The sequence below is a fragment of the Erigeron canadensis genome, chromosome 2 (assembly GCF_010389155.1).
Source record: "Erigeron canadensis isolate Cc75 chromosome 2, C_canadensis_v1, whole genome shotgun sequence".
In the NCBI taxonomy this organism is placed as follows: domain Eukaryota; kingdom Viridiplantae; phylum Streptophyta; class Magnoliopsida; order Asterales; family Asteraceae; genus Erigeron; species Erigeron canadensis.
The window spans coordinates 12811696-12823858 of NC_057762.1; the positions used below are offsets into that span (position 1 = coordinate 12811696).

A 12163-nucleotide genomic window follows, 5' to 3' on the forward strand; every position below is an offset into this window, starting at 1 on the left:
AAATTCTACAAGTTCATATTAACTGAAATTTTTTTGTAACTTTATCTATTTTTTATTAGGATGAAACGAATGATTCAAGATTCCAAATCTTAACTAGTGTTACCTTAGAGTGTTATATACTTACATGAATTTTTACATAATTTATTTGGCACGTTAACTATTTTTAAAAATTCAATGATTACAGACTAGTCAGAAAGATCACTGTTCGCACACAGAAAAGTTTTATAAAAGTTAAGGGCCTTCGAAGATTCAAAAAAATCCAATTTTTTACTGTACAATCTTAACACCTCAAAAAAGTTTCTGGAGAAAAATAATTGTCCAGTTCATAAAATCGACCAAGATATGACTATTTGAAGTCGACCAAAATCTGTTCGGAAAACTCAGCTTTGCGCAGTTTTGTTATAAAATTCGTTTGACAACCTTAAACTTCATATTTTGACACGAAACCGCTTCCACCAGAAAGTAGACTTCCTGAACTTAATTTTAGACACCAAAAACGTGACTTAACCATCTCCCATGACCAAGATACGACCTTTCAAAGTTAACAAAACGAATCTGTCCAGATTCTAAAATAACTCAAACTTACTGTTTTAAAGACTACTACAACTAATATTTATATATAAACTTTCAAATCTCTCCAACACCTAATTAAATCTGTTATTATGATTTTCATGCCTTCGTAATTGGATTTCTTTTATTACATTAATTATTATACTTCATTAAATACTTTAAACTTTTAACATTAATATGATTTATACTTCAAGCTTTTGATTTAACCAAAAAAAAAAACCCTTTCATTCATTATTATAAATTTGCCATAATATATATTCATCAAATAGATTACAAAGATTGTACATAAATATATATAATTTAATAAAAGATAGAGATTAAGAATTTTACCACCAAAGTCGATGATCACTCTTACGATACTAACTTTTTTTTTTAAGATGGAAGCTTGACAATTGTGTGATAAAAATTTGGTTTTGGTGGTGGTGTTCCCTCTTTGTTCGACGGCAGAGCAAAGCAAGGAGAAGTTTTGTTTTTTTTTTTTTTTATTATTATTATTTAGGGTATACTTATTATATATATATATATATATGGAGATAAGTGTTTTAGTTAGTTTATGATTAGACTTAATGTATCATAAGAATTCTAATGGAATTAAAATTCCTTGCTCACCATTAAATTGTGGTAATATATATATGACTAAAATTTTTTTTACTAAACATATGATATTTTACTATTACTATTACCATCTTACGACTTATACTAATTATATATTACTTTTATAATTATTGATTTCGTTCACCACTAAATAGCGTATACTAATTTATCAATATCTATAAATAAATATGACTAACAACTACAAGTCTAGAAATTACGGGGATAGTTATAGTCATCTACGTTTAGGAAGATCAAATATCTCAATCCTAAACTATTGAATATCAAGTAATAGAGATCCCATATTGGAAATGATCACCACATTTCTATGCTTGTTATACTATATAGGCACATTGACTAGTCAAGAAATTTGGAATGTAAGTTAGAGACTATAATAAATTACCAGTTTTGTTGACGGATGTCACATTATGGCATAAAAGGTTATCCCATTTAAACTTCAAGAATATTAATAAGTTGTCTAGAAAACAACTTGCAAATGGGATACCTTTAGTTTCTTTCAAAAAGGAAAGGCCATGTCCAGGATGTGAGATGGGTAAGCAGAAACGCACCAGTTTCAAGACAAAGCAAAATTTTAGCATATCTGAACCACTTCATATGCGTCATATGGACCTTTTTGGTCCAGTGAATGTTCAGACTCGTGCTGGTAAGAAATATACCCTTGTAGTTGTTGATGAATACTCCAGATTATGTTGTGTAATATTTCTTAGATCAAAGAATGAAACTGCTGCTGAAGTCATCGCTCTTATCAAGCAAATTGAACTCAAATATAAGCGAAAAGTGTGTCAGTTAAGAAGTGATAATGGAACAGAGTTTCAGAATGTAACTCTGGAGAAATTCTGTACTAACACTGGCATCTCTCAGAACTTCTCATCAGCATGCACTCCAGAGCAGAATGGAGTTGTAGAAAGAAAGAACCGAACGCTAATAGAAGCTGCCAGATGTATGCTTGCTGAATCTGGTCTTCCTAAAATGTACTGGGCTGAAGCAATTGCAACTGCTTGTCACACCCAAAATCGTTCAGTGTACGTGAAGCGACACAAGAAGACATACTATGAAATATTGAGAAATAGAAAACCAAATATTGGTTATTTTCACGTTTTTGGATGTCCAGTATACATCCTGAACGAATCTAGTCAGTTAGGCAAATTTGACGCCAAAGTTGATGAGGGATATTTCTTAGGATATTCAGCCATTCGCAAAGCCTTCAAAGTTTATAACAAGAAACTGGAAAAGGTTCAAGAGTCTATACATGTCACATTTGATGAATCCAACGAAGCAATCAATAAAAAGCCAACCCTTAATTCTCCCCCAGAAAATCTAATTATCTTTGGTGAATCTGATCCTATCAAAAATTCATCTGAAGATGTTTCCAGTCATCCTGACTTGGAACCAGTGAAATTTGAGAAACCTCCCAGTAATACTTCAATTTATCCTTCAATAAGTTTCAAACTACCCTCTGAACTTGTTATTGGATCAGATGTTCGTACTACTCCTCCAGTATAAGCTTCAATTGATTTTGAGCCAGTAATTCAAGAAATACCTTTAAATGAAGAATTTCATGATGCAAATCGTGATCTTACAGATTCTGATGAAGACGTTGAAGTTGTCTGGCAAGATCCTCTTCCAAAAAATCAATTGAATACTTGCACTGATATTGTTGTTCATAACAATCCTGGTCAATACTCTAAATGGACCAGAAATCACCCAATTGATCAAATCATTGGTAATCCATCTAGAGGGGTTCAAATCAGAAGTGCCTCCAGTGAACAATGTTTATATGTCAACTTCTTATCACTGATTGAACCGAAGAAGATTGACGAGGCAATGAATGACCCAAGCTGAGTGATAGCTATGCAAGAAGAGCTTCACCAGTTCGAACGAAACAAAGTTTGGAATCTGGTTCCTCCTCCAGTTGGCAAGAAAGAACCAATTGGAACCAGATGGGTCTTCAGGAATAAGGTTGATGAAGATGGACACCTGATAAGAAATAAGGCCAGATTAGTGGCACAAGGGTATGTCCAGACAGATCTTGACTTTGAAGAATCATTTGCACCAGTAGCAAGGCTAGAAGCCATCAGAATGTTTTTAGCCTTTGCTGCTCATCATAAGTTCAAGGTCTACCATATGGATGTAAATAGTGCATTTTTGAATGGAGAATTAGAAGAAGAAGTTTATGTCAAGCAACCTCCAGGCTTCATTGATGAAAAGCATCCACATTGGGTATATCGTCTAGACAAGGCACTGTATGGCCTCAGACAAACCCCTCGAGCCTGGTACGATACTCTGACCAAACACTTATCTGAAAACGGTTTCAAAAGATGTGCAATTGACAATACCTTATTTATTCTTCATGAAAGAGGTAATCTTCTGTTGGCACAAGTTTATGTCGATGATATTATTTTTGGCTCTACTGATGAATCTTTGTGCAAGAAATTTTCGAAAATTATGGCTTCAAAATTTGAAAGGAGTTTGATGGGTGAATTAACATTTTTTCTTGGGCTCCAGATTAAACAAACCAGTGATGGTATTTTTATTAATCAAGAAAATTCGATATGAATTCTTCACCTTCAAAATGAACTCCAATTTCTGCACCTTTAACAATAGATACAGATCCTGATGGGAAGCCAGTGAACACCACTGCCTATAGAGGCATGATTGGTTCACTAATGTATTTAATTGCAGTAGACCAAATATAATGTTTGCAACATGTCTTTGTGCCAGATATCAGTCTAACCCAAAAGAATCTCATCTGGCGGCTGTAAAGCGCATTCTAAAGTACCTTAAGGGTGCTCCTAGTTTGGGTCTTTGGTATCCCAAAGGCTCAGGCTTAGATCTAATGTGTTATTCCGATTCAGATCATGCAGGTTGTAAGATAGACAGGAAATCCACTACTGGTGGATGTCATTTCCTTGGTGGCAAACTGGTGAGCTGTACCAGTAAGAAGCAAACATCAGTCTCTTTATCCACTGCTGAAGCAGAATATGTGTCTGCAGCCAGTTGTTGTGCTCAGATACTCTGGATGAAGAACCAGTTGCTTGATTATGGTATTAAGTATTCAAAGACTCCTATTTTCTGTGATAATACCAGTGCCATTGCTATCTCAAACAATCCAGTCATGCATTCCAAGATGAAACACATTGATGTCAGGTATCATTTCATTCGTGATAATGTTATGAAAAATGATGTTGAAATCCACTTCATCCTCACTGACAAACAACTCGCTGACATATTTACAAAACCTTTGGATGAGAAAACTTTTCAATATCTTGTCAATGAGTTGGGAATGTTGAACGAACCTTGTTATGAACGCCTTTGTGACACTGGAAGGGTTCTTTGATTCCAGATTTATAAATCTATACCAGTAAAGCTATCGAACGCCTTTGAGATACTATCTTTACACTGATAGATTTATGGATCACCATTCCAGGGGGAAAGACTCAGACAAAAAATTTTTATTTAAGTTTCAGGGGGAACTTATTAATTTATTTTCTCACTAGACAAATTTTTCTGGAAAATGTTTCTAGCACCTTGTAAATGTGTCCCTCTCATTAATACTGGATAAGTTGACGTGCATGTTTGAAGTGACTTTAGTCGCTTTGTAAATATGTCCCTCTCATTGGTCTATATTAGTTGATGTGCGTGTTTGAGGATTACTAGAATGGTCTAATATGGGTACGTACTGGAGTGTTCCTCCAGTGTACCATTAGTGCATATTCTACTGGCCTAATCCACCAGTGAAACTGGAATGTCCAGTCAACCTCCAGATGCATTGAAATGAGTCTTGGTGTGTCAAGCCATAATATTTTAATACTTGATGCTAGTGCGTGCCATCCATACACACTTTTTATCTGGACAGTTACTGTTCACCTTACGTGGCATGACTTTTTCAACTTAAAATGATGGTTTTGTTACCTTGGGAAGACAAAAAATGCTAGGTGGTAATTTTGTGGGCTGTCAACCGTCATACATTTATGTGTGATGGGAAACATTAAATGCAGATGTCAAAACCAATCAAAACTGTTTTGAAAATTTTCAAACTTACCGTTTTGAATTCCATTTTCTCTTTCCTCTATAAATACCCATATTTACCTTCACCTTCAGTTTTATCTCGAAAATCATTTACTCCCAAATCTTCAAATTCCTTCATTTATTTCTTTATCTCTTCATTCAATTCCAATCATCACTATCTTTCTTCTTAAATTTTCCTTATAAACCCTAAATTCTTTCAATTTCAACTTTCAAATGGCACCTAGAACAACAAATTATGACAAAAATCTTCTTACCAACAATTATACCCCTCCTTAGTGTCACCAAAGCTCATGATATCATCATTGATTCTGACAAAATCAGGATCAACATGCACAACTGGATGGCAAAGCTTGCCGGAACCCATGATCCTCAAACCATCATAGGACGACTAAATTCTTTCTTTCTTAGTTGTCCATTATATGGGGCTCTTACTATGAATCCAGGGAAAATGTACCATGGTTACTTGTGCGAATTTTGGTACACTGCTCATTTTCAGGCTGGTGATGATCACACCATTCATTACACCTTGAAAAAGGGATCTAGTCCTCATACAATAACTGTCGATTCCCTACGAGATGCCCTTCGTCTGCACTATTTTTCAGAAAATGAATTACCATTACAACTTCCAACTGGCATCAATCTTAGGGAAGTGTGTAGGCAGATGGGTCACACTGATATTCTTGATGAGCAGGGTGTGTTAAAAAGAAAAGGTACTATTTATATGAGTAAACTCACTGATTCCTGGAGATTCTTTTTTACTCATCTGGTAGAGTGTTTGGGAAGTGGATCTAGGGGACTTGATCAAATAAATCAGACCCAACTTATGATTGCATATTGCCTATGGCATGGGCTTAGGGTTGATTTTGCCCAAATTTTTTGGAATGATTTGGCGAAAAGGATAAAAGTACATATAAGAAAATCTCATGTCCCCTTCAGTCGATTTTTGTCTTTGATTTTTAAGCGTGCACTTGGGAATGAGTATGATTATGACACTAGTCATTTTTCTATGGCTGAACACTTGAGGGATCACAACAACTTAGTGTCCAAAAATAATGAAGTTGAGATCCCAGTTGAGATGATTGAAAGCTTTCGTAGGGAAACTACTGATGCATCACCTGCAATTGATTCAGAAGAAACCCAGGGTGGCCCTCAATTCAATATAGGTACTCCTGGGGATTTCACTATTGAAGAGCAGTCACCAGAAAATGAGGTGACTTCTGATCCACAACAAACTCTTGTTTTTCCTACAAACATCTCCACCAGACCAAGAAATACTACCAGACGTCTAAGGAGAGGAGGAGCACTGGTCATTCCTCTCAGTACCGAATCTGGAGAGAATCAAGGGACTGCTCAACATATTGCACAGACTGAAAGTGTTACTGATGCTTCACCTCTTGTAATCCCAGTGTCAAGCAATACAGAAGGTGATATCATGAATGAAGATGGTACATTGATCATGGATACAACAATGGGAGAAGCAGAAAATCAAGAAACACATGTTATACCCTCTGAACAGGAAAATATGGTCATGCCAGATTCTGCCCAGATTGATTTGAACAGAAATGTACCTGATCAGGCAGCAGAACACACCACCTTCTGGGATGAAGATGTATCATCCCTGGACTTGTCCAACTCTGGCCAAGTTCAGGATGAAGCTTAGTCAATGGAAGCAGATCTCCAGGTTCCTATCCCTACTTCCAATGACCCCCCCCCCCCCCATCGCTGTCATTCCTTCAGAAACTCAATCTCTTTCTCAACCCCAGTATGAACAATCTGTAATGCCACCACCTCCATCGCCTTCAATTTCTTCAAACACACCATACATAAATCCTCTTCCTTCTATTCCTTCACCTCAATCAACTCAAAATCCTCCACAGTCAACTGAGAGACTTCAAGTTATCAATATTCCAGTCTCAAGTGCTCCAGACTCTACTGCTGTTCAGATTGAATCACTTATACAAGAAAGAGTCGAGACACTTATATTAGTTGTTCAAAGAAATGCATCTGGACCCTCCTCTATACCAATGGGACTCTCCTCTTCATCTTCCACCGAAGTCCAAGGCCTTTTAAACAAGGTGGCGGACTTGGAGAAATCCCTTCTGTCATCCTCCCAGGTTCTCTCTAACTTCAAATCTGCCATGATAAATTCTTTTCGGTCAGAGTTGAACACCTTTTCTGGGAATGAACAACTGGTGTTTGATAAATTGAATGAACTGGTACTGGCCACTAACAACTTCCAGGAATCTTTTAAAGTGGCAGTCCAGGAAATGAAAGAAACATCTTCTGTCTCAGTTTCTTCTGTCCCATCTGCAGTTAAAGAGGCAGTTGACACCCCCTTAGGAGACTCAGGTTGCAATTTGCATCGTGTGGTGGATAGGTTAGATTGTCGGCCAACACTGGATCAGAGTTCAGTCATCAACAATGTAAGTGACCAGACTGCTGTAAAACTCAAGAATCTGGTACTCAAGCAGCTCTCTACTGATGTGACTGACTCTGTTATGATCAAATTGCAAGAAGTCATGTTGCCGAAGGTGAATGATGTGATTGTTAAATAAATTCCTAAGGACTTGGTAACTGAAGTTAAAAATTGAAAACACAAGTCCTGGAACTAAAAAAGGATGTGTCTGCAATAAAGCCAGTGGCTGGTCGTACTTTTGGCTCCACTGATAGGCAAATGCTAGAGCAGGTCTGGAATCACCTCAATTCTGGAGGTTATTCCAAGGGGAAAAGTGCTAATCCAGGTGCTCTAGTTGCATTTGCTGCTGAAAAATTAAAGGAACAAAGGATGGAATCTGCTCGTGTTGAGGAAAGTGATGCTATTGGTACTGATGCTAATGAGCCACAGTTTGGAGAATTTGAAGATGTTGCCCAGCTTAAGAAAAAATCTAAAGGGCACATCTAGTGTAAGTGAAGAAGTTCAGTCTCCTGAAAGGCCAAATGTTACTGAGGAAGAATCGAAAAGAATTCATCAAGCTGAACTCCTCATTAATATTCATAAAGAAAATGCCAAAAAGGTACTGGTCAAGCATCATGAAGAAATGAAACAAATGGGTACACTTGACGGTGCTAATGCTGGAGCCTTAAATCTGAAGTTAGATATGTACTTACAAATGAAGAAAGACCCCAGAATTATATAATGCCTTGATGTTCTGGATGATGTCAAATTAAGAAGTGCATATTTAAAGGAAGAACAGGAGCTGGATTCCTTTACTCATGGTATCCCTATTCCATAACTGATTAAAAGAAGAAAAGAAGAACTGGTTCGTCTGAAGAACCAAGTCAAAAGTAATGTTGAAGCTCTGGAAAAGGAGTACTCAAGGAAGAGAAAGGGTGGAAGAAACTCTAAGGCCTCAAGAGATGCTGATCTGAATACATTCATTCCTCTGGATACTTCAAAGTCTCTTACCAAGGTTGTAACAAGAAAAACTGGTGAGACTCCTACTGAAAGCAGACCAATGGAAACATCTGAACAAGGTATTGGTTCTGATGATGTCCAGTTTCTGGTTAAACAAGCTCAGACAAGGGAAATATATGAAGCCTTCGTACATGGCAGGGCTGATGTCAGAAAAATCATAAGTGTAGAAATTGAAGGCATTCCTGACGATCCCAAGTTTGAAAAGTTTTCAGTGAAGTTATTCAGGGAAGAAAATTTCACTGATGAAAGGCCAGCATGTACAATTCATGCTTTTGGAATGACAGAGTTAAAGGATATTGGTGAGTTTTTCAAAGGTAAAACGTCATTTTCCAGGGCAGAATTAGCTTTCATGAAAAGAATCAAGAACAAATTTCTCAAAAAGAAGCAAATGGAAGCTGATCTGGGAATGACTACAGAACAAGGTTAACCACCATAACCCAAGAGAAAGGCAACTAAAGAGGCATCTGGACACATTGAAAAGAGAATGGCCTGACTCTTTTATCATTTACTTGTAATTGTATTTATTTTATAAAGTTGTAACTTGTCACCAGCTGATGTCTGTAAATATAAGTTGCAAGCTTTATGTTCTCACAAGTATTTGATCAGATTAAGTCAAGAAACTAAAATGTACAAACTGGGAACACTGATGATCTATAAAGTGGCTCTCCAGTAATTCAAAATTAGACTTAGTCATTTTTTGAAGGATTTTTCAAGCACAAACTTGTATAGATAACAACTTGAAAATCCTTGCATAATTTCTAAACAAATAGGGGGAACTTGTTAGGTACAGATTTACTGGACTCGCTCCAGATGTGACTACTGGAGCCCTCTGAAGATTTGTCCAGAAATTATGTAAAGACCAGTGAACAACTTACTTGTACAGGAATCTGGATTCCACCAGATTAGTTCACTGGACTTCACTCCAGTCAAGATCTTTCCACTGAAGAACATTCCCATTGAAGTCAAAGACTGAAGTTTGAAGAAAGAAGTTTGACAAATAGCGGAGCTCACTGGCAGACCTACCAGATCTCCTGGCTGGAGTCCTTGACAGTGTTCTAGACCTTACAAGTCTGAACACTGATTACGAGGAATTGACTTTATGCCTTTACATGCCTTTACCCGGACAATCCATTTGTCCTTTGTTAAAAGCCTTGCACGCATATAAAGGTGGTTGGTTAATTAGAAGACAAGTCACTATCAAGTGACTTTATTCTTGTACTTTAAACAATGCATTTAAGGAATTAAAGTAATTTCCTTAAATGCATGTAACCATATTTGTACGACAAAAAGAATATTATATTTATTCTTTTTGCCTATAAATACCAAGTCACTTCCCTCACCATCAATAAATAAAATACACTTGAAAAATTACATTGTGTCTCACTATTCACTTTACTTGCTTATCTTTATATTGCTTAAGTATGTATTACTTTATATATATATTCTTGCATTTATTTTTTTTGTAATACTAGTCCAATCTAGTGCTTACTTGACTTGTCGTATTCATACTAGTCCTATCTAGTGCTTACTTGACTTGTTGTATTCTATACTTGTGGGTTAAACCATCAAGTGAGGGACTTCACACAATGGAAAACTCGACCTGCCGTTCGGGAGGAATGCCCGACAATTCTTCGGGAAAAACATCAGCAAATTCACTAACAATAGGAATGTCTTTTATAGATGGAGGTTTCTTCTCAGTGTCAACAATGTGAGCTAGATAGGATGAACATCCATGGGACAAATAATGTTTGGCACGAGTGAATGTACAAATGTATATAGAACGTTCTTTCCTATCACCATAAACCACCAAGTCTTCACCCTTGGAGGTCTTTAAATATATCGCCTTTTCATCACACGCGATTTTAGCATTAAAAGAGGTCAACCAATCCATACCCAAGATTACATCAAATTCTCCCATTGGAAAGGGAACTAAATTGGCTTGAAAGAGCTCCGAGGAAATTTTGATCTCACACCCTTTATACACATCCTTCACTAATTTTATCCTACCATTACCAACCTCAACTTGCAAGGTATTTTCTAGACACGACTTACACACGGGTATAACATGAATTACCCTAGTTGCAACAAAAGATTTATTCGCCCTCGAATCAAAGAGAATTCGCATAAGCACATTGTATACAAGAAATGTACCTATAACGACATCATCCGCATTCCTAGCTTGTTCCACTGTTAGTTGGACCGATCTCCCCTGTTGATTCCCATAAGCTTGGGCATTCTTTCTCTCTGCCTCCCTCCTCCTCTCTTCAAGTCTTTCTTCTTCGGTCAACTTAGGGTATGAACTTTTCATATGCCCCTCTTCATAGCACTTAAAACATATAACTAGTTTATGCGGTTTCGACTTGCATTCCCGGATTGTGTATCCCAGTTTTCCGCATGTATAGCAACCCTTCTCCGCCGCCCTACATACCCCCGAATGATTCTTCTTGCATTGACGGCAAAAAGGAACATTCCTCCTATTAGTATGATTACCGGAACTACCCTCTTGCCTAGGGCGCTTGTTAGGAGAGTTCGTTTCTTCGTGCTTCCTCTTCAATTCACCTTCATCCACCCTTGACAACTCAATCTCATGATTCCTAGCCACATCCGCCAACATGGAAAAAGAATCCATTTGGCGTAGGCTAATCTTCTCTCGTAAATTCTTCCTCAACTTCAAATAGAATTGCTCTTTAAGCAATTGATCATTTTCTAGAAATTCCGGACAAAATTGTGCTTTGTCCAAAAGTTGAACTCGGAATTCATTTAAGCTCATATTGCCTTGACAATCATTGAGGAATTCACTTCTCAACTTAGTAACTTCGGCCTCCGTCCGGAACTCCTTAAAGAACAAGGTTTTGAACTCGGGCCATTCAATATTATCCAAGGCCCCCTTCTTTATTGCCAACAATCCAACCCACCACCGCTTTCCACTATTCCTTAACATCCCGACCGCGAATACCACTTTCAAATGTGAGGGACATTGACTAGTACGGAATGCCCCTTCGATCTCTGATATCCACCGAGTAGAAAACGATGGGATCACGATCACCGTGATACTCCGGTGGGTGGTACACTTCAAAGTCTCGAAAAGTGAATCTCTTCTTGTAATTTCTTTCTCCCTTCACCTCCACCCCATTCTCCTCCTTATTCTTCTTGCCTTTATCTTTGGCATCACGCTTCTCGAATTCCCGTTGCACGTTAATTGCAACCTCTTCTCCGATCATTTGAGCTATATGGTTATTCATAGCCCTTTCCATCGTTGCGTTCAACCTTTTGAGTAAAACAGGAGTATACTTTTCTAACGCTCTCCCTATTTGATCCGATATATCCATGCTATCCTCGTCAAATACAAGCTCTTCTTCTTCATTTTGTCTATGGTGCTCATCTTCGTCATTATCATGCTCGGCCATACTATAATAAGTGTAACAAACTGATTTAAACGCGCAATCTATTTCTCCTTACGAACTAAAAGGACAAAACCTAGAACTTCATACAAAACCGTCCCAAGGTTTGATGCCGTTAATTTATAAATTTGTTAGT

General features: G+C 37.3%; 1 protein-coding gene across 1 annotated transcript; it reads right to left on the reverse strand.

Moving 5' to 3' along the window:
• Positions 1-10205: 10205 nt before the first annotated feature.
• On the reverse strand, positions 10206-11567 carry LOC122587731. Its single transcript, XM_043759893.1, has one exon. The coding sequence runs from the start codon at positions 11565-11567 to the stop codon at positions 10206-10208; it is 1362 nt and encodes a 453-aa protein (XP_043615828.1).
• Between the last annotated feature and the right edge of the window lie 596 nt (positions 11568-12163).